Source organism: Panthera tigris, chromosome A1 (genome assembly GCF_018350195.1).
Source record: "Panthera tigris isolate Pti1 chromosome A1, P.tigris_Pti1_mat1.1, whole genome shotgun sequence".
NCBI lineage: Eukaryota > Metazoa > Chordata > Mammalia > Carnivora > Felidae > Panthera > Panthera tigris.
The window spans coordinates 9,565,733-9,592,798 of record NC_056660.1 but is presented as its reverse complement, the minus strand read 5'-3'; the positions used below and the strand labels follow the sequence as shown (position 1 = coordinate 9,592,798).

Genomic DNA, 27,066 nt, shown 5'->3' with positions numbered 1-27,066 from the left:
TTTTAATGTTTATTTATTTTTGAGAGAGAGAGAGTCAGAGTGTGAGCGGTAGAGGGGCAGAGAGAGAGGGAGACATAGAATCTGAAGCAACTCCAGGCTCCGAGCCATCAGCACAGATGTGGGGCTCGAACTCATGAACCGTGAGATCATGACCCGAGCTGAAGCCGGACGCTCAACCGACTGAGCGACCCAGGCGGCCCGGCAGTGTGTTTTTTGTTTTGTTTTGTTTTTTCTTTTGTTTTGTTTTGGTTTTGCTCTCACACTTTAAATTCTGACCCTCTTTCCACGAATTCAGTTACATCTTCTTGGTAGAGAAAAAAAAAAAAAATCAGTCAACCCAGGAATTAATCTTATATCCTTCAACAAGAGTTTTTGAAAGAACCTGGAAGGGCCCCCTGGGTGGCTCAGTCAGTTAAGCATCTTGGTTCGGCTCAGGTCATGATTTCCCGGTTCTGTGGGTTCGAGCCCTGCCCCACATCAGGCATCAGACTCTGTGCTGACCTTGTGGAGCCTGCTTGGGATTCTGTTTCCCTCTCTCTGCCCCAGCCCCACTTGCACTGTCTCTGCCTCTCTCAAAGTAAATAAACAAATAAAATTTTAAAGTGCAAAAAAAAAAAAAGTGCCGGGAAATTAAAGTTACAGAGTTTTGAACTGTTAATGATCTTCTGAAGAGGGTCAAATCCACCACCTGCTAAGCCTGTTCCTTTAAAGACACTCAAAAATGTAGTAAGACTCCTCTTCTTAAGCCATTATATATGTGTGGTGTATATAAATATATGCTAGGGGTATGGAGGTTGAGTTTCTATAATTGCAAAAGTCGTCAGCTATCTTGAATCACGGTGAACCCGTGGATGCATTCTAAGCACTGTCCGTTCACCGCTGGTTCTTGATTTCCTACTCTGGATAGTCTGAGTCTGAAATTTTTTGTAATTTATCTCCATGGTGACTTCGATCCATTTCTTAACGATGTTGTAATAATTATATCTTAGCATCTAAATTAGAAAACAAAACTAATGCTGGTAGTAGTTTGTTTTGTTTTGTTTAGAATGATAGTTTCCAGTTACAGTTTTATTATTTAAAATTTGCCAGGAATAGGATGTAATTACTTCCATTCTAGACACCATTTAATATATAAACATCAAGTTTGTATGACCACCTGGTATATTTCGTGGGGTCCAAAGGTTACACAACAGTTCTGTAAGTCTTTAAAGACTTTGGCAACATGTTTTTTTTTTCCCCCTCCGTTTTAAATCATTATTTTGTAAGGAAAATTTAATTAGGTAAAAAATGGGTTTTTTTCTAAATGCAGGCCCCTCCATTGAGCCAATAAAGAATTTGTTTGAAAATAATTCCCAGCGTTTAGAACTACTAAGAGTATAAATTTTTCCCCTTTAATTAGTATCTTGATTTTTTTTTTTAACCAATGCCAAATGCAATGTGAGCTCAAGTTTTTTAGTTCAGTTCTAAACTTAGAACCCGTGATTTTCAAGTGGGTTCTAAATTTGGCAAAATGTCTTCTCTCTGCCATAGTAGCTGGTGTTTTCCCATTCTCCAGGGTTCATACATCTTATTTTCTAAGCAAGCAGTACTGTTTTTCTTCGCTTTTTAATAATTTTTTTTTCCTTTCCCCTTTTGTGGAATACCAAATGTGATGCAACCTTTTTTAGACTGTAAACTAGATATGGCAGCTTTCTGAACGGGAAGGAGAGTGGTAAGGAGGGGTGGGGGGAGTCATTTAGCCTCTTCCTTCCAATGAAATGATAAATACTGTATGCCTTCGATGCTGAGTTATGTGAAGTTCAGGTGTAGGTGGGTCAGAATCACCAAGTCAGAATTCGGTTCAAATACTTCTCTTTCCTGCACATTTCTGCGTACGTACAAATGAGCCCCAGCCCCTTCCTGAGGAAAACCTGGGAAACAGCATCCTATTTGGCCACCACTTCCAAGAAGGGTGTCCAACAAAGCCGTCTCCTGTGGTCTGCTCTGTGCTAAATACTCCATCCCCCTCCTGGGAGATGAAGACGCCAGGCAAAGCGCTCAATGCAAAACTCCCCGGGCGCGGAACTCAGACCCTGGCCACCGTGGGTCTAGGCTGTTAGCAGATAGATGTTGGCAGTTGAAAACAGCCACTTCCTCATTCTGCAAGGTGTCGGAGGGAGGGACACCAAGACCTCTCCCCAAACCAGGCTCGTGCGCACACACACTCCGCACTCACCTGCACTGATCTCTGTTCTTCCGACTCCAGGCTCACTTCTCTCCCTACCACGATCCTCCTGGCCCTTCTTCCTGCCACTGCAACCGTCTTTCCCATTAAAAGAAAGGGAGCCGGAGGAAAGGGGACCAGCGTGAAGGCAACTGAGCTCTGTTTCCCTCCGGGGCCAAACTTCTGGAATTTGACCCCTCAGCTGCGCGCCTCTGCAGCCGCGCGTGTCTGTCTGAGCAGCTCCCTTTCCTCCCCGTGATGATGTCCTTGAGGCATTTGTGATGATGTCGTTGAGGCATTTGTGTGCGCCGCCCCAGCCCAGAACGCGAGGCTCAAGCTGCGTGCGTTCTCAGGGAGCGTTTCCCAACACCTCTTGGAGATCTTGGCCACTGGCATCCTGTTCACGCAGGTCCCTCCAGCCCAAGCTCTTCTAGCAGGTGGAGGCCTCCAACGACAAGCCAGCCAGCGGGCGGCCTTGACGGTCCCGTCCGACAGGTTCCTCTGCTTTATACCCTCTTGCCTCTGCAGTGCCAAGAGGGGAGGACTGGAATACTTAAGATATTTCCCAGTCGCCGTCTCCCTGGGTGCTAAGCGTTCTGACTACCAGACTCCCAGCAGAATTTTCTGGATGGACAGCCCTCCCATCCTCCGTGCCACTGCCACTGGCAGCTGTCTCCCCTCCCCACCCCGCAAGTGTTGGTAGAATTCCATTGACCTCAGCATTCCTAGAATGGCTGCAGTTGGCTTGAACATCCAACCTTGAAGGGAATGTAGCACAGTGAAGCGGCCGACGCTGTGCTCCTGTGGACAGGCCGGATCGCTGGAGCCCAGGGAGTAGGTGCTGGGAGTAAGAAACGCACATCGGTTGGGGGCTGCACATCATCCCGGCCAATCTCCTGCCTCTGACAGCGGCATAAAGGGCGCCATGTTGTGAGAAAACAGTGTTGCTCTTTCCCACGTCGGCCTCAGGCTTTCCCGGTTACCAGACAACCTTCTGGCTTTCCTTCACCATGTTATTTATCCGGCCTTGTCTCCAGATTTTCTATTTGGGGTCTCAATCGTCTGTCGCAGGGTCTTTATATTAAATAATCTAAAGGAAGGAGCATTAATTAGACTAAGAGTGAGAAGTCCCGCGTTCAGTCTGTAGCCCTGCCATACGGTGATGGGTGACCTCCAGTAAGGCCTCGTTCCGAGTTTCCTGAGCCTGCTTCCTTCATCTGAAACATGGACGGGGGGTTGAGGGGGCAGCTGGAAGTGATAATAACTGGTTCTAGAATTCCACGAGTCTTGGGGCTCCTGGGTGGCTCAGTCGGTTAAGCGTCTGACACTTGATTTGGGCTCAGGTCATGATATGGTTTGTGAGTTCGAGCCCCCCCCCGCCGCCCCATTCGGTCTCTTCACGACTGCATTCGCTTTTTCATCCTCCTCCTTTTTCTTCAGCGTTTACCGATTGCAGATGTACTGTCTTGTTTTTCTTCTTCGTACGTCCGCTTTTCTTTAGAAAGTCTCAAGGGGCTCCGTTGTCTTTGCTACCCACGTCTAGCGGACACCCCGGCTCTGAAGAAAGCAGTACCTTCCCCCGGGCAGGATGACGGTGTCTCCCCTTTTGTTTCTTCGTGACACTTCCGTCTGGTGGCTTTGTGATGGCAGCAACCCGCCGAGTTGGTGCCTTTTGGGGGCCTGGCCACGATGTCTCCCAGGATGCCTTTCCTGTACTATAAACAGGAGCTCACAGTCCCTCATCTTCTAAGGACATGTGAGCTCTTTTTGCCCAAATGCCTAGTAAAGCAAAGAGTGCTTTGCCACATGAATACCTGTCTCCCGCTCTTTGCACATTCACAGAGCTTTGGGAGATCTTCTGGTCGTTTATCCCCCTGCTTCTTCGTCACCTTGCAGGAGGATCATCTACAGAATGGAAGATGGCACTGAGGAGTGCGTGACATTTTTTTTTTTTTTAATGCTGAAGGAAAAAAAAAAAGAAAACAAATCAAAACTATAAACTCTCATACTCCTCCTGATCCCTGGGAGAGAATAGCAGCTGGTGGGGGATGGTGAGTGAGGGACGAGGTGAAGATCCTTCTTGAAGGATGGGAAAACAGCATTTCATTTTAGCATGGGTTTTAGTAGCAGGTTCTACAGTGGTTGGTGGCAAAGTCATGATTAGACTCCCATCTCTTCATGACTTCCTCCACTCTGTCGTATGTGAGCCTTTGGCCGTGAATTGAGTGGCTCCTACAGGCCGGGCTCCAGGCTAAATGCTGGGGGAAAAGGTGAGTACCGCACGCCCTGCCTTAGAAGGACCCACAGACTAGAAGTATGGGCAGTTGCAGGCCTGGGTGAGCGTGCCGTGATAGGAAGGGACACAGAGTGGAGTAGCGGCCTGGCAGGGAGTGCCACGCCCAGGATGGGCTCAGATCGGGGTAGTCAAGGAAGGCTTCTGGGAGCGGTGACCTCTAAGCTGAAAGGCCAGTGGGGGTTGGATGGGTGGAGGATTATTCTAACAAGAGGACTTATCAGTGGCCGAGGGAGCATGTCCGTGCCAGGATCTCTCAGTGGTTCAAGATGGTGGGAGCTTGGAGCGTGGGGCTGGAGAGAGAGGCAGACGCTGACCAGGAAAGGCCTAGGATGCTCTGCTAAGGAGTTTGAACGTTCTCTTGAAGACCATGGGAAGTCCCAGAGGGATGTTTTAAGGAGAGATCTATCGGGATCGTATTATCGTATTTACTTTAGAAGAAAAGCCACCTGAAGTTTTCTAAGGCCAAGGCCCAGAGACATTAGATAGTTAGAAATTGTTCGAGTAGACCAGGCAAGAGACCGTGGCTTCGGCTAGGAGGGTGGCCTTTGAAATGGAGGGAAGTGGGTAGATCAGAGGCATAAACGAAAGAGGCAGAATCCACAGGACTTGATGGTTTGATGATTGTTGGGAGTTAGGGAAAGGGAGGAGTCCGTGATGAAACGATCGGGTTGGGGCACCAAGCTACTGAGCTGGAAAGCACCACGAGAGGGTATTAATGGTAAATGCAGAGACGAGGGAAGTTCCGACTCTCACGGCTCCCCTGAAGCAGTACCAAGTTCTTAAGTCCTGGTGGACCCAGAACGATGAGGAACTATTCTAAGAATGAAGTGGGTTTTCTGTGCCTACCTGGCCCATTTACCTTTGGGCAAAGCGTGCTGGGGCACTACCCTCTTGGCTAGATTCTCTGATCTGTCCTCTGTGCCATGATTTCTCCTCCATCACCGGCAAAGAACATAGGGTTCCTCACTCCGCACAGAGACTCTAGAAGGAGGTGGTGCTGCACAACTTCTACTAACAGCTGTCATCGTACTACCTTTGGAACGTATCTCTTTGTGACGGTTGGATTTTAGAGCCAAAGCAGAGAATAGGAGATACCCATGGTGTCGTGGCTTTGGAGTCAGAGAGACCAACTGAGCAAGCCCTAAGCAACCTTAATTCCCTCCTCTGCAAAACAAGGAAAGTAGCACCAACTCCAAGGACTTGCTGTAAGCCTTATAATGCGATAAAACGTGTATGGTGCCCAGCAGATGGTAAATGCCCAATAAATATTAATGTCTGCCCCCACAACCCCCATCCACGGGCACTTACATTCCAAACAACGTGGCCTTCTCACCCTGAGAAAGGAAGCTCCATGATGCTCTAACTTTTACCATCTTGCTAATAACTGTTTTGTTGTTGCTGTTACTGTTGCTTTCCAGTTCTTAGACGGTGGAGAGAAAGAGAGGGAGGGGAAGGGCTCCAAATTCAATTTAGGAACTTTTCTGAGTGGAAGTTCCGCCTGAAAGAGTTCCATCACGTGTCTGACGTCAGTTCTTTCTCCACTGCGTGTGAACCTGTGGCTTGTGGCAGTCGTGCGTCTTAGTCTCTTGAGACTAAGAATACTTGGGTTGGGCTGGAATATCAGGCTAATGGGATGGCCAGTACCCATTTCCTTCAGAGACTGACTTTGACCCCCCACTCTTTGTCCTTGAAACTTAACAGTGTGAAGCTGTAATGTGATTGGCATCTCACTTCAGAAAAATGCAGGTCTTCTGCCTTGAGTCCGCTTCAAATCGTTCAGCTTTTGGAGACATGCATGTAAATTCTTTCTTATTACCTTTCCTGGAGGTAGATAGCATCTAACCCTTGCATTTAGGGCTCACAGGACTCCCTCCCTCAGGCCACCTTTCTTAGATTTGGATAGATTTAGGGAACATTTTTGAGTGGAACGGTCTTTGGCACTGGCTTCTACTTCTGCAGCCTTCCCCTTGCCCTTCTTGGCATTCTTTGCTTCTGTTGTTCTAGAAGTTCCTCTTCTAATCTCATTTGTATTATTTTGCTCCATTAATAGTAATAATTTAAAAAAAAAAAAAAGAAACTTTTGGGAAAGATACGAAGTTCAGTGTCAGCCATTGAAGAAATTTAATAGCTCCAGAAAATGTTTTTTGAGTCTTCTGTCATTAGTAAATATATAGCCTATGGTGACAGCTTGTTACTATATACCACTTAGGTCAGGATACGGTTTCTACCTGCAGGAAGTTTTCATTTCTTCGGGTAAGGTAAGAAAACACAACAGGAAAAAGATTGAAGAGACTACTATTATACCTCTTTTAAAAGAGACTGTGGCCTCTCAAAAATCTATTCTTCTGCCTAGGATGAGATTATTAATTTCCTTAGTTACTATTTTTCCCTGAAGTGTTGGAATAAGTGCCTTTTGATGCCTAGGCTTGAGAAAAGCTTGTTCCCCAAAGCCACTTGGCAAGTATAAATCCCAGGAACTAGGTGCTTTAAGCACTGTGTTTGTGAAGCAGCAACCATTGTTGGGAGAGAAGCAGGGTGGGGGAGGAGAGAAGGCAGGAAGGGGGGTGGAGGGAGAGGGAGGAGGGAGGGGAAAGTGACGGTACTTAGGAACGCACCAATGGTGGGAGTGACCAAAATATACTGGAGACTGGGTCCTTCCTGGGACCTTGCAAGTGGGACTCGATCAGCTTCCCTCTTTCTCCCACCACCAGCTTCACCCAGGGAAGCCACTGCTGCTGGTAAATCTGGAGTACCTTCATGCAAATATAAACGGTTGGGTTGTTTCCCTCCAAATCTAAGACCTAGAGAGAACCCCTTGAATTCAGCGAACACACGCTTTGGTGTCAAAGTAAATGTTCTACACAAGAACAATGATAACACTTTTGAGGAGTTCATGAACTTTTGTGATATCTGGGAATATGTAGGAAAAAAATGTGTGTTAACCTCAGAAAGCATCTTTGTTGCCACACAAATGCAACCATTTAGAAACCTGGTATTTTGACCTGAAAGATCTTTGATAAGATACATGAATGAAAATATGAATCTATTTTTGACCTTACAAACTAAAGCAACACCTCACACCGTAAAAAGCAGAAAAGAAAATCTGTTAAAACAGCAGTTCATAAAAACACTGCCCCAAATCATCAGGATAGGGGCCACCCTAAATAGAAATTGAACGTGAAGTTGCCAATATCCACTGATTTTGACCAACAAAAATGACAACATGACAATACATTTTGCTCCATGTCCCTAAAGCCAACATGCTAGAATGTAATTTAATCTCTGAAGGGAAGGGAATCCTAGGTGCCGTTTCTTAAAATTCAGCATCAACAGCGCGGTAGGTGTGGGCAGAAAGTCAGGCATCACCTTTACATCAGCTGACATGTATTGGATGCCCATGATGAACAAAGTGCTGGAAAAATAAAAATGAGGAAGAGAGGACGATATATATTTATATAGGTTACAACATTAATAATATATTGTTCTATGCACAGCACTAGAGAACCATTGGAAAGGCAGAGCTCAAAAATGAAAGAAAGCTCACCAAGTTCAGAGTTACAAAAGGTTGGGAAGCTTTTAAAGGACAGGTTGGATTTTACGTAGAGGTGGGGGAAGGACACTACCAGCAGAAGAAACAACGTGACCAGACGCTCGAAGGTAGGACAGTACAAGGTCCAGGTCGATTGGAAAATAGAGCAGTGGAAGGAAAGCAGAGAGCAATGTGCCTTACTAGGAGGGCCCTGAAGGCCAGGGGAAGACTGTATAGTTAATTTGGAAGAAAATGTTGTAATTAAATGGAAATTTTTTCAGCAATGGAGTTTTATGCATTAGGAAAGCATTGATAATTCCAGTTTTTAAAATAATCTAAAATAAACAGCCAACATCTGTTGATCGTCCACAGTGTTCTAAGAATTTACATGCTAGGCTCAGCTCTTATGTATATGAGCTAGTTTAAATTCACAACCCCCCCTTTGAAAAGGTGAGTATGATCCATTTTACAGGAGCAATTGGGGCTCAGAGGGGTTAATTCACTTGGCCCAAGGTGACACAGCTAGTTAGTGCCAGGGCCAGGATTTTAACCTATGGGCGTCTGGTTCCAACGTCTCCGTCGTGACCCACAAAATAATAAGTGCCAGAACCAGAGTTGGGGCCAATAAAAATGAAAAAAGGAAATGATTAAAAGTATTGTGACATAGATATTATAGAATTTAACGTGAGGAAAGAGCTAGAAGGGGGAATCACAGACTCCTAGAATGGGAGCCAGCATGGGAAGTTGGAGTGAATGGAGAAATCAGAAAGAGGCGTCCTCTGGAGAGCAGGCAGGAAGGTGAGCTTGAGAAGTCAGTTTAAGTGGTGGGGTCCAGGAGAGAGACCAGGGCTGAAAGGGAAGTTCAGGGCTATTTACATAGAGATGGAGGTTAAGAGTCAAGGTGGAGTGGGTTGCCTAGGTCTCTAAGAGAGCAAAGAAGCAAAAAGACGACTGGGGACTGAATTATGGAGAAAGAAGGAGTATCCACTAAAGAAGACACCTCAGTAGAGATGAGAGGTAAAAGTTGTTTCAAGTCGATGCTAATACTTTTCTTTCCAACAATTACCTAATTCTGATTTGTGTTATCAGGATGGTCACCTTTTGATAACGATGGAGATGCCTTTGCTTCAAGGCTATGACAAATGTGCATGATTTATGTATATATAGTATAGTATAGTATATGTATATATATATATATATATAGTATATCTCCTCATAGGGAAGAATTTCTAGAGTAATGAAGTCTGAATTTTTCTTTTTTTTAAATTTTTTTAATGTTTATTTTTTTTTAATGTTTATTTATCTTTGAGGGAGACAGAGACAGAATGTGAGTGGGCTAGGGGCAGCGAGAGGGGGACACAGAATCTGAAGCAGGCTCCAGGCTCTGAGCCGTCAGCACAGAGCCCGATGCGGGGCTCGAACTCACGAGCTGTGAAGTCATGACCTGAGCTGAAGTCGGACGCTCAACCGACTGAGCCACCCAGGCACCCCTAATGTTTATTTTTGAAAGAGTGAGAGACACGCGTGTGCGCGCGCGCGCACACACACACACACACACACACACACACACAGTGAGTGGGGGAGGGGCAGAGAGAGAGGAAGACACAGAATCTAAAGAGGCTCCAGGCTCTGAGCTGACGGCACAGAGCCCCACGCGGGGCTTGAACTCACAAACCATGAGATCATGACCTGAGCCGAAGTCGGACGCTCAACCAATTGAGCCACCCAGGCACCCTAATCTGAATTTTTCAAAGTGATCTGAATATTTGCATCATCTTTTATTAGCAAATTTCTTCTCTTAAAAAGTTAGGACTTTTTATTTCTTTTTTGTTTTAATGTTTATTTATTTTTGAGAAAGAGCGTGTGCGAGCAGGGGAGGGACAGATAGAGATGGGGAGAGAGATCTGAGGCAGGCTCTGAGCTGACAACAGAGAGCCCGGATGCAGGGCTCAAACTCAGGAACTGGAGATCATGCCCTGGGCCCACGCCGGACACTCAACAGTCTAAGCCACCCAGGCTCCCCTAGGGGCTTTTATTTCTAACTATAGAAGTAATATAAATTGATTGTAGAAAACTGAGTAAATACTGAAGAGTAAAGGAGAAAACAAAGAAAACCTTTTGCCAGTAATAAACACTACTAACATTTTTTTTTTTAGTATATCCTTCCATTCCGTTTTGGATTTACGTACACGCTTTTTTTCAAACCAGGGATCCTTGATAAGATACTGTGAATATTTTTACGTGTCGTTAAATTCAGTATTCGTAACAGTTTGGTAGCTGCATCGTGGTAATCCGTCATAAGGATGGACCAGAATTTATTTAACCAAGCCCCTGTTATTAGATAATGTAGGTCGTTTCCACCTTGTAGATAATGCTACAGTTAGTATTCTTCATCAAACTTTTTGTGCTTTTTAACTTCTTTCTGATTATTTTCTAAATAGTTCCTAGGAGCAAAACCGCTGGTGAAATGCCATGAATGTTTCCAAATCAGAGTTCTGCTTCCAAATGTGGTACCAATTTGCCGGTAGCACTTATGTTAGGATATAGCAAGTTGTGCTGTCTCCTTCCTACTTCCTTATTCTCATTCTTGGAAGCCAAAGGAAAACCTTAGAACAAGGATCAACGGCAACCTTTCCGAAAAAGTATACACATCGTTTTGTTGCTGGTTTGGTTCTTTTTTTTATTAACCTCCTCCTGAGCAACAGGTATGGGTCCGCAATCAGCTTCTGTTTAATCCCGCAAGGCATTCTGGGTGCTCTGTGTTTGGAAACAGAAAGGCCTGGTACTTTGGGAGATGAGGCCAACTTCCCCGCCAGTCCAGTGCCTGATGGGCAGAGGGACTCCGAGTTCTGGCTTTCGTTAGCGGCAAGTGCAAGGTGGGGAATCTCGCTCCGGTGAGGATATTTACCGGGGCTGCCCGGATGGCCCTCCTAGGCCTTGGGGACTGGCAGTCAACCTCTTTGCATTTCCCAGAGGCCTCTGGCCTGGAGCACTGGTTTTTGTCTTGGGTCTCCCTGGCAGAGCAGAGCACTTCCCTTTCCCGTCTTCAAAGTCTTGGGGCAGTCCCACAGTCTTGGTGCCTAAACTCCCTTGCTGGGCTGCGCGGCACTCTGGCTGCAGGACCTGGGTGCTGGGCATGTCTCCCGGCCTGCCCGTCTCTTCAGTCCTGTCCAGTCAGCCTGCAGCACCCACACTTGTTACTAAGGGCTGATGCTACTTACTACCCTTGTCGGGAAATAGGACTTGCTTACTACAGCCCTAATGCAGCATTTTGCAAACCGAGGGGCCTGTTGGTGGGCTGCGAAGTAAATTTAGGATTTTAAGGAGAAAAATCAGACTCTGTCACAGTAATGGTAGGTATTGTTCCGTGGAACTTCTTCTCAAATGTTAATATATACAAACTGTATTGGTCCTATCCAGAAACCTTGAAAGCCAAGGCCGTAAATGCAAGTCAGGCTTGCCATGAGGATATGAGGAGGTAGGCTTAGGTGGGAAAACGTGATGTTTTAAAAATGTTTTTTTAATGTTTATCTTTGAGGGAGACAGAGCACGAGTTATTTTTGAGAGAGACGAGCTCAGAGTCTGGAGCTTGCCTTGGATTCTGTCTCTCTCTCTGCCCTTCCCCCACTCGTGCGTGCGCTCTCTCTCTCTCTCTCTCTCTCTCTCTCAAAAATAAATAAACATTTAAAAAAGAAAAGAAAAACTTCCCAACATACCCCTGGACAGTACTCTCTTCACATTATTTTGTAGCACAAATGCACTTTAAGCATGTAACGTGTAACTCCAACCATAGAGGAAATCTCCACCTAACGAAGAGAACGGTTCTCGTTTTCACGAGGTGTTAAACACCAGGGGCAACAGGAAAGTTCTGGACAAAACTAGCAAGTTGGGTAGTGTTCTGTCATCCCCTTCTATGTTTGGGTAATCAAAACCACTCATAAAAACATTTATTCCTTTCTTAAAAAAAATTGCTTTATGGAGCTATAACTCCCATACAATTCAACGGTTTTTGGTACATTCCCGGGGTTATGCCACCATTACCATAAACGGTTTTAGAACATTTTTGTCCTCCTAAAAGCAGCCCCATCACCATTAGCAGTCACTCCCTTCCCCTGCAAGCTCCCAACCCCTGGTTATCACTGATCCAGTGTCCATCTTTATAAATGTTTGTATTCTGGACATTTCATATGAATGGAGTCCTATAATACGTGGCCTTGGGTCACTGGCCTTTTTAACTGAGTCTGATGTTTCCAAGGTTCATCCGTGTTCAGCATGCATCAGTCCTTCATTCCCCTCTATGGCTGATAATACACAGCCATATAGACCTACCACATTTCATTTATCCACTCATACACGCCACAGTTGACGGGCATTAGGATCGTTTCCGCGTGTTGATGATTACAAATGAGGCTGCCATGAACATTCATGCGCAGGTTTTCGTGTGGACATGTTTTTGTTCCTCTTGGATACACACCTAGGAGTGGGAATTGCTGGGTCATATGGTAATTCTATGTTTAACCTTCGGAGGGACTGTCAGACTGTTTTCCAAAGCAGCTGCACTATTTTACGTGCTCACCAGCCGTGTATGACGGTTCCAATCTCGCCACATCCTCACCCACACTTGCTGTCGTCCGTCTTTTTGCTTACAGCCGTCCTAGGTATGCTAAGACATTGATTCCTAAGGTTTGTGACACTTTCAATACAGCAGTTGAATTTGGGCTGTTGATGTGGTTCTTGAGATCAAGACCTAAAAGAGTGATCTTTGTTGGATTTAGATCATTGTTCTACAGGGAGGGGTGCCTGGGTGGCTCAGTCGGTTGGGCGTCCAACTTCGGCTCAGGTCATGATCTCGCACTCCGTGAGTTTGAGCCCGGTGTCGGGCTCTGTGCTGACAGCTCGGAGCCTGGAGCCTGCTCCAGATCCTGTGTCTCCCTCTCTCTCTGACCCTCCCCCGTTCCTGCTCTGTCTCTGTCTCAAAAAATAAATAAATGTTAAAAAAGAATTTAGATCATTGTTTTACAAAAAGTTTTGCTGATAAGCTTTCCCCTCCTCGTGTGTACCATTCTTTGGCGAGAGAACAGGCATCTTATTGAGAAAAGGTGTGCTATCTCTTCCTTATTCACCAGTGAAATATTCCAGTTCTAGAGATATTATTGGTATAAATTAGCTTCAGGACTGTTTTCTCCGCCTCCGCCATCAATGCAGCCCACAGCTGATCTCCTTTCCCTACTTGCAAGCCACATTCAGACAGAAAACTCTGGCTGGGGCAGAAATACTTAAGCAACTCAGGACCAGCTTGGGCTTCTCCACGCACTGACAAATGTAACACCACCTCTCGGCCCCCTGCCTCTGGTCTTGCTTTGTGCCTATCCCGTAACATCCTTTCGAATTAGAGAAGTTTCACTAGTCCTAAGTAAGAGTGGGGGCAACGGAGCACAGGCCTTAGGGGCTACCAGAAGTCCATGTGCGTGGGGGTGGGGGGTGGAGGAGGGCACTTGGAACTCAGTGTCCTAGCTCAGAGTCCAAACTTCACAAACCTGTGCTCTTCTTTTCCTGATTTCCTCTCTCCTTTGTTTTAAGCACCCTTGAAGAGAAAAGCTTTTTAAGTATGTATGACCCGTAGTATGGTTGACCTCATCCGACATTTTGGTTTACTGTTTCTACTCCTTTTCAGAACCTGGCCCTTGTCGAGAAGCGAAACAACAGGACAATTCACATAGCTTGACTTTAGGACTCACTGCATTGGGGGAGGAATTAATATCCTTCAGCCAAAGACTTAACAGCCCCGTCTGCATTTTGTATTTTTTTACATTAAAGTTTCAAATGTCTGTTGGAAGCAACCTTTGGGCAGACATTCTTGCAGTTTTCTGTGATAAATTCTTATTTGGCTTGCCATAGTCCACCGTATCCAACAAGGAATAACCTTGGCCGAGTTGGAAACTGTTAACTGCTAAAAATGTGTGTGTTTGTCTAAATTTGAGATCCCCTCCAGCCCCCCCAGTCCCCTCTTCCCCATGTTAAGTTATAAAACTGAGATGCGGGGGCACCTGGGTGACTCAGTGAAGCGTCCCACTTCGGCTCAGGTCGTGATCTTGTGGTTCATGAGTTCGAGCTCCGATTCCCCCGTCGGGCTAGCTGCTGTCAGCGCAGAGCCCGCTTCGGATCCTCTGCCCCCCTCTCTCTCTCTGCCCCTCCCCTGCTTGCGTGCACTCTCTCTCCCTCTCAAAAACAAATCAACATTTAACAAAAAATGATGATGCAGTTGGCATGTATCCTCACTTTTAGTATCCTAACATTTACTTATTACTTATTACTCTATTTTCCTGCCTTCTGATTTAGAGAGACCCCAAATGCTTATCTCCAAAGATGGAAGAGGAAGATTAAAACAATAATTTGCAGTAAGTACTCTTTCAGCTGTTAATTCGTTTATTCAACAGACTTTCTTTGGTGCTTGCCCGATGCCAGGCACCCTGGTAGGTGCTTGGGATACAAAGATAAGCTAGGGTGCCTGCCTTTAAGGGATGCAGTACAGTCGGACAAGCAGACCCATAACTGGATAAGCACACTTGTGAACACGATAAATAATGCACAGAATATTATGGGATCGCAGAAGAGAGGCCCGTCACCTATCCTGTAGAGGAGATTGAGGCAGGCTTCAGGAAGGCTGTAAACTGTATTAGGGAAGGTCTGCAGTTCAGTTAGCTAAATGAGGTTGGGAGAGAGCATTCAGGCTTTTTGAATTAGGTATCTTTGTAATCTAAGATCAAACACCCAAGAACTCTAATGTACACGATATGCCACTTTCTGGCCAGTGATTCATGTTGAGGAAGGAAGGGGTCTACCTTCATGAATCAGTGAACATCAAGGTTGCAGGATTAGAGCTAGAAGTTGTAGGCTTTCTCGAAAAGCTTCTTTCCTTGTTTGTTATGCCTTTCCCTCCCTATATAATGGAAAAACAAACATGAGAAATGTTGTGCCTGTAAGTGGAGGTTTTTATATTCCTCTGACCTGGCCTCTGTTACACTTGGGAATATATAAAGGCATCTTCACTAGAATGGATGAAGGTTAGTGTTTGAGTCTAGGATTGAAATAAAAAGACTTCATTAGATTTGCAACCACTGCCCTCATAAAATTAAAAATCATAAAGAAAAACTCCAAGTTAACTGTACTTGATGCTTTCTAAATCATGGGTTTGAAGGGATGAGCATGACACAATTTGAAACCTTTGAAAGAAAAGTTTAATCTTTCCAACAACCCTGTGACCACCTCCATTTTATACTGAGAGAATTGAAGAAGCAACAAAGAGGTTAAAAAACTTGCCTAAAACACTCATTATGATGAGCACTGAGTGTTGTATGTATGTGATGAGTCACTCAATTCTACTCCTGAAACCAATGTTGTCCTGTATGTTAGCTAACTAGAATTTAAATAAACACCTGAAGGGAAAAAAAAAAAAAATTGCCTAAGATTATAAAGTTGGTAAGTAGCAGAGCTGGGATTTGAACCCAGGTCTCTATTTAAATCTAGTGCCTATCACTCACCGCACCGTCCTGCTGAAATCGAAACCTGTGTGGGCCCGTACTTTCCTGCAGTTCTGTGACCATGAATTTAGCCTGGCAGGAGTTAGCTATTACAGAAAACTGGTAAAAATCGTGTCGTTGGGACAGGGCAAATCCAACATTGCTCCTGAAAAATGCCGATAGTGCTATCTTCAAATAATAGTCAGATTTTGATATCATGGACGCCGTTTAAAATGTAGACAATTTTTATCAATATTTTGTAATATAGGCCCCGAGAAGGTAAAGCAGAATTGAGGTAGATATGTAGATTTGAATGGATCGCAAAATGTGATTCATAGAGAAAGTAGACAAGGGTAAATATGTGTGAAAATAACAAAATAAAAGTTACCTTTAGATGTTTGCTTTTTAAATATTGCATGTACGTTATGCTAGTTTATATATTAACAGTATGCTGATTTTCACGTGCATTTGTATGTATTGTCCATTCCACAGGACTGTAATCCCTGAGACCAGCCTTTTTAAAAAGGTTATCTATAGGTCAGGAAAGGTTATCGAAGCCTATTCTCAAAGAGCCTAACAAATGGGAGCAAACGCATTAGCTTATGGATGCTTAGAGTGGATATAAGAAATGAAATTAACATAAGAAAATGATTTGTTTTAACTTAGATCTATCACATTTGGGAAGAATTGGCTGGTGGATTTAAAAGTGTATAAACATTCCATTAGAGGGTGAAAAAGGGGAAGTCTGTTATAACCGAATAGGGGTGTGGTCTGCATAGGCTAAGGAGGAATAGATAATAGTTTCATAAAAGACTGATAGAAGGATAGCCTTCAGAACTGGCCCGTGATAGCTAGTACATTTTCTTTACAGACGTAATAAGTATGTCTGTTAATACCAGCCAGCTTGGTGAGTTAGAGAAACCACAGCCTGTGGATTTGGGCATACGCACTCTCTGCCTGCATCTAATCCTCGGGTAACAATACACCTACAACTGCTGTAATCCTAGAGCAGTTACATGGATGCACTAAGTGGTGTGATGGGAGGGAAAGATAGCATCACAAGGATTCGTTTGATTATAACAGTAATCCACACCAAGTCAAAGAAAACAGCCAAACAGTTAAAAATGCGGTCTCTAATGAATTTGCTAATTCTAGCAGGCCCTCACGAACGGTTCCTGCTAGAGTACCCCGTATCAGAACGAGGGAGCTGTGCTTTAATTACATGGAATAATTATTTGATTTCCAGGAAGTTAAGACAGTGCTTTGTATTTACATAAAAAGTTCTAGACATGCTGGGAAACTCGATCAAACCAAGAGAAAGAGTGAAACTGAACGCCTGTTCAGGGAGTCAAGATTTCGGCTGCTCAGCAAGCTTGTCGTTCCGGCTTATGAGCCCAGAAAAGGGGTATTTTAAAACCGGCTGACTGAATCGTGTCACTTGGTTAGAGGAAAAGCCCTGCCCTTCCCGAGATCTAGAGGGTAACGCAACCATATGCTGTTGAGGGGCTCGAATCTTGGCTGCCTTCACCCCTCTGCACTAGCAGACACCCCAGTTTTCAGGGGACGTGATCTCGTACCGTCGCCCTCACTTTTGAAGGTCTGTTAAAATTCTGGGGCCTCTTATCTCAGTGGCTTTGGAAGTGAGTTTGGGGTAAGAAGGGGGGGGGAGGCCTGTGAGTGTCTCTTTTGCCTGAGGAGTTGGAGACACTTGTGGAAAAGTCAGGCCCTTTTCGCCCCGGCGGCCGCTCCGGTGTGGGGCTGGCTTGGGTTAGACACATGCACACATACACCATAGAGCTCTGCTTTCCCGTAGCAGCTGCTGCCTCTGCCTCTGCCTCTCCCGCCTCAGCCTCTTTGCCCGGCATACACACACATTCAGATTTGCGCGCTGTTTCAATCCTTGATGACGTGTCCCCGGAGACAGCCAATAGCAAACGGGCTCTGGTCAGGACAATGGGAGGTATCGGGCCAATGAGCGAGCCCCGTGAGTTGGCGGTAGCCAATAGGAGCCGCGCTGGCTGGAGAGTAATGTTACAGAGCGGAGAGAGTGAGGAGGCTGCGTCTGGCTCCCGCTCTCACAGCCATTGCAGTACATTGAGCTCCATAGAGACAGCGCCGGGGCAAGTGAGAGCCAGACGGGCACTGGGCGACTCTGTGCCTCGCGGAGGGTGAGTCTGGGGCAGCGCCGCGGCGGGGAGAGCGCCTCCGGCAGCTCCCCACCCCGCGCGGTGGCCGGATCCCCGCGGCCGGGAGCCGGCGGGTCAGGATCCACACAAAGGCAAATGAGGGGGGACCGTGGGGGGAACTGCGCACGGAGCGAGCCTCTTCTCGGGCGCCGGGAGCCCTGCCCCGCGCCGGAACCCCGGCCCACAGGCTGCCTGAGGCGCTGCGAACCCCGAGCCCCGCGAGTTTCCACCCCCGGCGGCGTCCGCGCTGACTGGCGCAAAAAAATTTTTTTTAATTAAAAAAAATTTTTTTAACGTGTTTTCGGCCCCCGGGCCGAATGTTCGGGCGGCCGGCGTGCGCGGGGGGCGGCGGGCGGCGGGGCCGGCGGCGGGAGGGCAGGCGGGCGGGCGGGCAGGCGGGCAGGCGGCGGCGCTTCCACGGGCTGCATTGGCCGCCGCAGAGAGCCGGGCGCCGGCGGCGAGCGCGGGCGGGCGGGCGCTGCGGGCGAGGCGGCGCGGTGGGCCGGGGGCGGCGGCGCGGGGCCGGGCCCGCCGGCCTGTGCCCGGGCGGCGGCGGCGGTGGCGGCGGCGGCGGCTCGGCGGCGGCTCGGCGGCGGGGGGAGCGGCGCCGCTGCGCTCGCTGGAACATGGCTGACTCGGCCCGGCGCTGCTGGCTGGAGAGAAAACAAGGCGGGCGGGAGCGGGCGGGGGAGCTGGGCGCAGCAGTTCCGAGGCAACTTTTTTTTTCCTCTCTTCCCAGCCCCGCGTTCTCCGTGCGGGGGCGGCCGGGGCGCGCGGGCCCGCGCGGAGGGGGACGGGGAGCGGCGGGCCGGTGGGCGCCTCCCGGGGCGGCCCCCCACCCCCGCGGGCCGGGAGGGGGGAGGGTCCGGGCCCGCGCGCCCCCCGCCCCTCCCCCCCCCGGGCTGTAATGGCCGAGTGTGTGCGCCAGAGCGCGGCGCGCACCCCGCCCGCCTGCGCTCACACTCACACACTCACACACTCACACACACACACACACAAAGGGAAGGAGCCATATTCTCGCTCGCGCTCGCCCTCGCGGCGGCGGCGGCGGCGGCGCAGGCGGGGAAGACGCGCAGCGGCCATTCCGTGCGCGCCGGCCCCGGCGGCCGCGGGCGGAGCCAGCCCCCATTTCGAGCGGGGCTTCTCCCTCCGCCGAGCCTGACAAAATGGGGGAGGCCTGCGGGGCCTGCGCCGGCGGGCGGGCGGGCGGGCGCACGTGGCGGCCCCGGCGCGGGCGGGTCGGGCCCGGAGGCCCGGCCGCGGCCCCGCGTCTCCTCGGCCGCCCCGCCGCCACCGAAGTTCTGGGGGTGGGGGCCGAGTGGCGGGAAGGTGTGCGGGGCCCGTCTCGCGAGGCGCCCCGACTTTCGCAGATTGAAAAAACAAAACAAAACAAAACACTCCTGGGGGGGGGGGGCAGGCAGAGCCACGAGCAGGAGTGGCTTTTGTCCCTCATCCTTGTTTACTCGAAGAAACTTCAGACCGGACGTGTTTAGTCAGAACTGAAATACATCTCGGGGCCAAACCGATAGGAAACGAGGCTGCCTCGCGGTGGCAGCCGCACAAATACCACCGCCAACCCCCCCAGCCCGGGTCCCGGCGCTGGAGCTTTCTCCTCCTCCCTCCGCCCGGCAAAGTTTTGTGCAGAGAGTATTTTTAAAGTCCTCGTTGGGAAAACTTGAGATAGACGGTGGTTTAGGCCCATAATTTGCAGACGCCGACTCGCTCGGGCTCTCACCTATTTTGTTCCCGACGTGGTGCCGACCCACGAACCGGCAGCGCCAGTTTTGTGGTCCCTGGTTCTGTTGATCACAAAGTGGTTTTGTGCCTTTAAAAAGTTTTTAAATGTCCGCCTAGGTGTTCATTCGGAGCGGACACCCGCAGATGAGTAAGGATTACTGTATGAGGATGCCATTGTGTCTACGCTTTTTTGAGATCACACTGGAGGACCGTTTTGTGTGTGTGTGTGTGTGTGTGTGTGTGTGTGTGTGTGTGTTTCTTTTTGCTTGGCATAGCCTCTTCTAGGCATTAGCTATCCCTGCCATTTTCTTGTTTGGTATATTATGGGAGGTTCATGCCACTACTGTGTTAACGAACCCAACTTTGGTTTTCATTCACTCCCCACAAAGTTCAAGTGCTCGTAGAATCCCATAATTTCATTGCTAACCTCAACCATTTCTTTTTCTCTCTTTTTAGAAAATAATTAAACATGGGCAAAGGAGATCCTAAGAAGCCGAGAGGCAAAATGTCATCATATGCATTCTTTGTGCAAACTTGCCGAGAGGAGCACAAGAAGAAGCACCCAGATGCTTCAGTCAACTTCTCAGAGTTTTCTAAGAAGTGCTCAGAGAGGTGGAAGGTAAGGGGGCTTAAAACATAATTGAGGGATTTTTAAAAACTTAAATCCAAATCAAGGTCTTTAAAAAGCCTCGGTGCCACTTGCATAACGTGAGTAGGGATGTTAGAACAGGCCGCTGAGTGAGTACATGGCAAAGGATGCCGGTTTTAGTCCTGTTAGTACTTTTGCGACAGTTTAGTAGGATTTGGGTTACCGATTTCAGTTTACAAATGATTCTTTTGTAGACCATGTCTGCTAAAGAGAAAGGAAAGTTTGAAGACATGGCAAAGGCGGACAAGGCCCGTTATGAAAGAGAAATGAAAACTTATATCCCCCCTAAAGGGGAAACAAAAAAGAAGTTCAAGGATCCCAATGCACCCAAGAGGCCTCCGTGAGTATCTTACCTATTTCCAGGAGGGTTTTGCAGTAGAATCAGATAGAAATTTAGCAAGCCACCTTGTGGGTTTGGGGTGTGTAATCAAAAGTTTCTTAGCTGGTAAGTGCCTTACGTTGGTCTATTTGGATATTGTAAGTAGAATTCCTGTTGAATGGGAGGAGCATTTGAATTAGACATTGGCCTTCTTCACTTAATCTGTCTCCTAAATGTACCTTTCTTTTGTTTCTTGAGAAATACCATCTCTCCGAAATACTTAAAATTTCACAGAATTGCTTTTGGAGCGCTTGCATTTATCAATAGTACATGTTCAATTAGTAGCCTCCTAAGTCAAATAGCCGTGAATGGAGGTTTGGTTGCGAAGGGTATTTAGCATATTTTAATATTTGCACCCTGTCCGGTGCCTGATAGAAACCAGCAGCAGCTTTTATATAGCAGGACAACACACATTCCATAGTAAACTGAAAATTAAATTTCTCTTTTTAGTTCGGCCTTTTTCTTGTTTTGTTCTGAGTATCGCCCAAAAATCAAAGGAGAACATCCTGGCCTATCCATTGGTGATGTTGCAAAGAAACTGGGAGAGATGTGGAATAACACCGCTGCAGATGACAAGCAGCCTTATGAGAAGAAGGCTGCGAAGCTGAAGGAAAAATATGAAAAGGTAAGAAGTGTGCATTTGTTCGGTGTAATGAGGAAAGGGTATGCCTGACATTAGATTATACTTGGTACCTCATCTCAATTTCCTACTTTCTTGCGGATTTCTAAGAATTCGGGGTGTAATGCAGTTTTCAGATTCACCGTTCCTTTCCGTGTGCCCCTGGCTGTAGTCTTAAATCTTTTCCATCCTTCAGAGAGTATAGAAGTTCAGATCAGTTGTTAATTTTTTTTTTTTTTTGACTTGGGTACAGCTGCCATACACTTAAGCTGGCTTTGTTATTCTCTGATTTAAATTTACTGGTAGTCACTTTTAGTCAAGTGATTATTTTAAATGGTCAGACACATAAAAATAGTCTGGGCAAGATAATGAAGACCGTGTCCTTCATAAACCTGTCCTGAAGTATTTGTGTTCCCTTCCTTCAATAACAGAAATCCCAACTTTATGAATTTCAAAAAAGTTATGTTGAACTGTGTAGTAAGTTGATAAAGAAAAAGCTTTATCTCCTATACTTTCAATAGGAGTAGCAAGTTAAATTTTAGCTTATTTAGTCATCTGGAAAAATGTTGATTTCTAGATGTTTCTTAATTGCATGCTTGCTGGCAGATTTACTTTTTTTTTTCTTTTAAGACAAAATTTCCTACTCTGGATTAGGGTCTGATAGAAACCTGTAGATTGCTGTTTTGCATTCAGAAGGTGGCAGTGTCTACCCTTTAATCAAAGTCTCTACATTCTAGTTTTAATCAACTAAAGTTAGGACGTGGTACCTAATCGTACTTCATTGAGGCGCACAACATTGCAAATATTGGACCATGTCATTCCATGAGTTACGGGTTATTAATTGCGATTCTCTCGGTGCGTTGAAATGCATTCCTCCGTCCTAGGCGTTTATGGGATCGGGGTGAGTGCAGATACGTGGTTATTTTCGCGGAACTGGGATCTTGATTTTTCGTAAGTTACTTTTCCTTCTCCCCTTGCTTAACTGTCCTGTCTTTCCTTCCACTTTTTCTTGACTTTATTTTGGAAGGATATTGCTGCATACCGAGCTAAAGGAAAGCCTGACGCGGCAAAAAAGGGAGTCGTCAAGGCTGAAAAAAGCAAGAAAAAGAAGGAAGAGGAGGAGGACGAGGAAGATGAAGAGGATGAGGAAGAGGAGGAAGATGAAGAAGATGAAGAAGAAGAAGAAGATGATGATGATGAATAAGTTGGTTCTAGCGCAGTTTTTTTTTCTTGTCTATAAAGCATTTAACCCCCCTGTACACAACTCACTCCTTTTAAAGAAAAAAATTGAAATGTAAGGCTGTGTAAGATTTGTTTTTAAACTGTACAGTGTCTTTTTTTGTATAGTTAACACACTACCGAATGTGTCTTTAGATAGCCCTGTCCCGGTGGTATTTCCAATAGCCACTAACCTTGCCTGGTACAGTATGGGGGTTGTAAATTGGCATGGAAATTTAAAGCAGGTTCTTGTTGGTGCACAGCACAAATTAGTTATATATGGGGATGGTAGTTTTTTCATCTTCAGTTGTCTCTGATGCAGCTTATACGAAATAATTGTTGTTCTGTTAACTGAATACCACTCTGTAATTGCAAAAAAAAAAAAAAAAGTTGCAGCTGTTTTGTTGACATTCTGAATGCTTCTAAGTAAATACAATTTTTTTTATTAGTATTGTTGTCCTTTTCATAGGTCTGAAATTTTTCTTCTTGAGGGGAAGCTAGTCTTTTGCTTTTGCCCATTTTGGATCACATGGATTATTACAGTGTTTATCTTTTCATATAGTTAGCTGATAAAAAGCTCTGTCTACACCCTGCATACTCATGATGAGGGTAATAAAAGTTGAATTGAGACAGTTTTCATCCATAACTGAAACTCCAATCTTGATCAGTTGATGGCAGATTTCACATAGCCCAGTCACATTTACGAAGTGAAGAGTAACCACAGCATGGGATTAGTAGAATCAAACATTTTGAAAGTCTGTCCTTGAAGGACTAAGAGAAAAAGTATGTTCTAATCTTTACATGAGGACTCTACATTCTTTAACTCCCATTACCATGTAATGGCAGTTATATTTGCAGTTCCCACATTAAAGAAGACCGGAGAATGTATCCCCAAAAGCGTGAGCTTAAAATACAAGACTGCCATATTAGATTTTTTGTTGACATTAGTCCCAGCAAAGGCTCTGGAAAAAAAAAAAAAAAAGTGCTGGCTGTAAATGTCTTCTATTTCTCTAAATACGGATTTCTTAGGAAACTTGACTCTCCATTAAAGGTATTTTTAATTAATTGGGCCAACTTCTAAAATGTATGCCACACTGAAAATCCGGTATATTTTCCTATATTGTAGTTTGCTCCTTTATATAAATCAAACAGGCCTGAGGGAAGAAGACGCTTAAAACTTTGTATTTCAGTAGGAGTTATCGGATTTGAATTTGATTTTTCTTTACGAAACCCAAACTCATTCATTAGAGTCATGTTTATCTACTTAGCAGTTTAGGGAACAATTTGGCAATTTTGTGGTTTTTGAGATTATCGTTCTCTTAAAGTGCCAGTGTTTTAAAATAGCGTTCTTGTAATTTTACACGCTTTTGTGATGGAGTGCTGTTTTGTTATATAATTTTGACTTGGATTCTTTCCATTTGCATTTGTTTATGTAATTTCAGGAGGAATACTGAACATCTGAGTCCTGGATGATACTAATAAACTAATAATTGCAGAGGTTTTAAATATTAGTTAAATGGCTTTCACTTAAGATTTTAAGGTTTCGTTATATATACATATTTTAATCTTTCCAATAGTATCTCTTAGCCGACACCATTTAAACAAGTATAAGGTCTGGCAAAGTTCTTCCCTTTAAAAATACTTGGTTTATAACTACAAACAGCTTAATGATAAAAAGTTTTTGTCAAACAATTGAGCGTGTTCTCCGAGGAGGCTATAGATCTAGGTGCGGAAAAATTAAATTTATTTTCAGTATGTTGGGTTGAACAAGATAGTAGCTTTTCAAAAGCGAGGCACCCGAAGCAGTTAAAACACAATAGTGATCATAAAGCTGAGTTTACCAATTTTCTAAGTCCATGGAGACGCCTCGGTTGTGTAAAACTTCATTGAATTCTTAGTCAAGAGGAACAAGCCCATCTCCTGACTTTCGTGCGCATCCTTGCCGTAGCAGAGGCACCGCCACGGTCGACATCTGTTGCTAGTAAGGGATCCAATTAAAAGTGGATTCTGCCTGAAGGAAACTTGCAACTTGGTGGGTATGTCATCTACCAGTGTTGTCAGATGCTGAGAACGGGAACGAGTTTTTTGGTGTGTTAACTGGCTTCAGATCTTGACAGGAAAAAGTCTTCAATCAGGAAGCTAATAGAGTCCTGTGTAGTGTTTTCAGCAGTATCCCTAGGGCTTGGAATTTTAGGTAATTCAGCATAAAGCCTTTGTGCAATTGGGAGGATTTGTTTTCAAGTTTATGTACGAGAACTATTTTAATGTCTAGAAGTAGTCACAGCACGAGGGGCATTAAAGATTTTCTTTAAAAAAATTTTTTTAATGTTTATTTTTGACAGAGAGACAGCATGAGCAGGGGAGGGGCAGAGAGAGAGGGAGACACAGGATCCGAAGCAGGCTCCAGGCTCCGAGCTGTCGGCACAGAGCCCGACGCGGGGCTCGAACTCACCTGAGCCAGAGACGCTCAACCGACTGAGCCACCCTGGCGCCCCGGGCATAAAGATTTTCTGAAGAAAGTCGGTATAAAGTTGAGGATTAAAGTTGGGGCACTTAACATCAGAGTGTGGATCAAAACCCAAGTCCCAGTTCCCTGACTTGCCTGTGTAAGGGTGGCACTGTGGCAGGTTAGTTGCTGTAATTCTGGTAGTCTTCCATCGAGGTGTTGATATTTGCCGGACCTGTTCATTTTCTTGAGTCAAGTCTGAGAAAGGAAGTCTTTTTTTTGTGTGTCCTGTGCACCACAGGGAAGAAAAATGGTGGTAGAGTTGTATAGCGACTAGCTATATGGAAAACTACACTGGAGAGACAAAATAGTGATGCTTTGAGTGAGAAATGCGGCCAACTCCCTTGCTTGGCATCACGTAATCTATGATGAAAGTTCAGATACAGGTCAGTTTGGTACAACACGCCTTCTGAAAGGCCCTGAAATAGCTCTCTTTCCGGTACCTGGCAGCCGCTTTTTGCATATGATGGTATCACTACAAATGTGAATAAATCGAATGCTGCCTATGGCTGGGAATCTGTTGCTCGCGTGTGAACCATTGGCTAGTAATTAGGGTCTTCTATTAGTTAAGGGATGGCGGGGAGTTCAAGCTTTTTTTATTTGTGGGGTTTTTTAATTCATTCTTAAATGACTTGAAAGGCCTTTTAAAACTACGGAAAAGCCAGAAGATGGTCTGGATCCCTATGCGGCAAAAGATGCAGGCTGGTTCGTTCTCTTGTCCTCTTCCAATAGCAAAGACACGAACGGTAGCGCTAACACTTGCCATAACTTGGGAAATTCCCTGGGTCGGAGCCAAGTTGCTCCCTGGAGTTAAAAGACAAAGATGTTGCTCTGTTCTAGGAATGCTGCTGTTTAACCACGTGCCGTGGTGTAGAAATCTACACCACACAACACCGGATGACACAAGCACGGCTTAACGGGCCGCGCCAGAATATGCAGTGCCCATATTCCGGTCTAAAATAAAACAGACCATTTCTGCCAGGAGGAAGTGTAATCACTTGGGCCTTTGGGCATGCCCGTTGGTTTGGACCCTCTATATAAATTGAACTTACCGGTCAGCCACTGAAAAAGAGAGAGGTACTAATAAAGATCTGGGACAACATGAAGGGATTATGATAGATCTGTAAATAACGGCACGAGGAATGGTAGGCAAGGGTCGAGTCTGTGGAGACTGGAAGCCAGTGATGGTCAGAATATCCGCAAAGGGGGGAGCGGTTAAAGAGATCCTTGTGAGTTTTTACGATGTACTTTCTTTTCCTCTTTAGTCGTACAATTCAGACATAGAAGTGACGTCACATAGTATGCTATCCCGTAATCTGATCAGTACTGATGGTCATTCACGCTCCCTGTTTTTTGCTGTGTCTAACAATACGGTGATGAGTATCGGCGTATATTCCTTTTAGGCGTAAGTCTTTACATTTCCCGAAGTATTATTGCTGACTTGAAGGATATGTGCGTTTTAAAATTTGGGGCAGACCAGAGCCTCTGGGTGGTTCTGTCAGTCGGGCGTCCAACTTTTGGTTTTGGCTCAGGTCACGGTCTCCTGGTTCCTGGGTTTGAGCCCCACGTCCGGCTTGGGGCTGACAGTTTGGGATTCTCTCTCTCTCCCTTGCTCTGCCCCTCCCCCACTTGGGCTCTCAAATAAACTTTAAAAATAAAATAAAATTTTTGGCAGATATTGACAGATTGCCCCCCAAACGGTTATGCTTCCCGTGAAACATCTTAATTTTTATGAGAAATCGGGATTTTTACTGGTTATTCTTTGGGTCCACGAAATACTATCCATCTTTTAAAGATGAGAAATTCAAATACTGAAATATTGCCATTTGTTTAGAGCCACCCAAACACAAGAAGGCAGAATCAGAACTGAAAGACTGAAAGACTCTTGGGTTGGCTATTGATTATTAAACTACCGAACAAAGTGTTTCTCTCAAAAGTTACTGCGATAAGGAAATACTTAAGGTTTCCACTGTGTAAAAATGAGAAACACCCTTCATCCTAATCTGATAGTTTTATCTGAAGAGGGTGTTCTTTTTTTTTTTTTTTTACTTTCTTTTTCTTTTTTTTTTTTCTTTCTTTTTCTTTTTTTTTTTTTTTTTAAGCAAAGATTGCAAGATTTTGTATCGATCATTACAGGAGCTACAGCTGGCAGTTTTGGGAAGCGAGTCAGGCTACAAATTGTAGTTAGTCAGGGATCCTGCAGGCCCGGTTCTGGGCTTTAGAA

At 45.7% G+C, this 27,066-nt stretch overlaps 1 protein-coding gene across 3 annotated transcripts; it reads left to right on the top strand.

Annotated features, from left to right (window-relative positions):
* Nucleotides 1–14,367: 14,367 nt before the first annotated feature.
* HMGB1 (high mobility group box 1) lies at nt 14,368–23,842 on the top strand. 3 transcript variants are annotated; one of them, XM_042993505.1, is made up of 5 exons: nt 14,368–14,426; nt 19,928–20,090; nt 20,315–20,460; nt 20,950–21,124; nt 22,146–23,842. In XM_042993505.1, the coding sequence occupies exons 2-5, from the start codon at nt 19,941–19,943 to the stop codon at nt 22,320–22,322; spliced, it is 648 nt and encodes a 215-aa protein (XP_042849439.1). In that variant the 5' UTR covers nt 14,368–14,426; nt 19,928–19,940; the 3' UTR covers nt 22,323–23,842. The 3 variants fall into 3 exon arrangements, with proteins under 3 accessions (XP_042849439.1, XP_042849362.1, XP_042849520.1); XM_042993428.1 differs by lacking the exon at nt 14,368–14,426 and adding an exon at nt 17,571–17,716; XM_042993586.1 differs by lacking the exon at nt 14,368–14,426 and adding an exon at nt 19,168–19,619.
* Nucleotides 23,843–27,066: the final 3,224 nt, after the last annotated feature.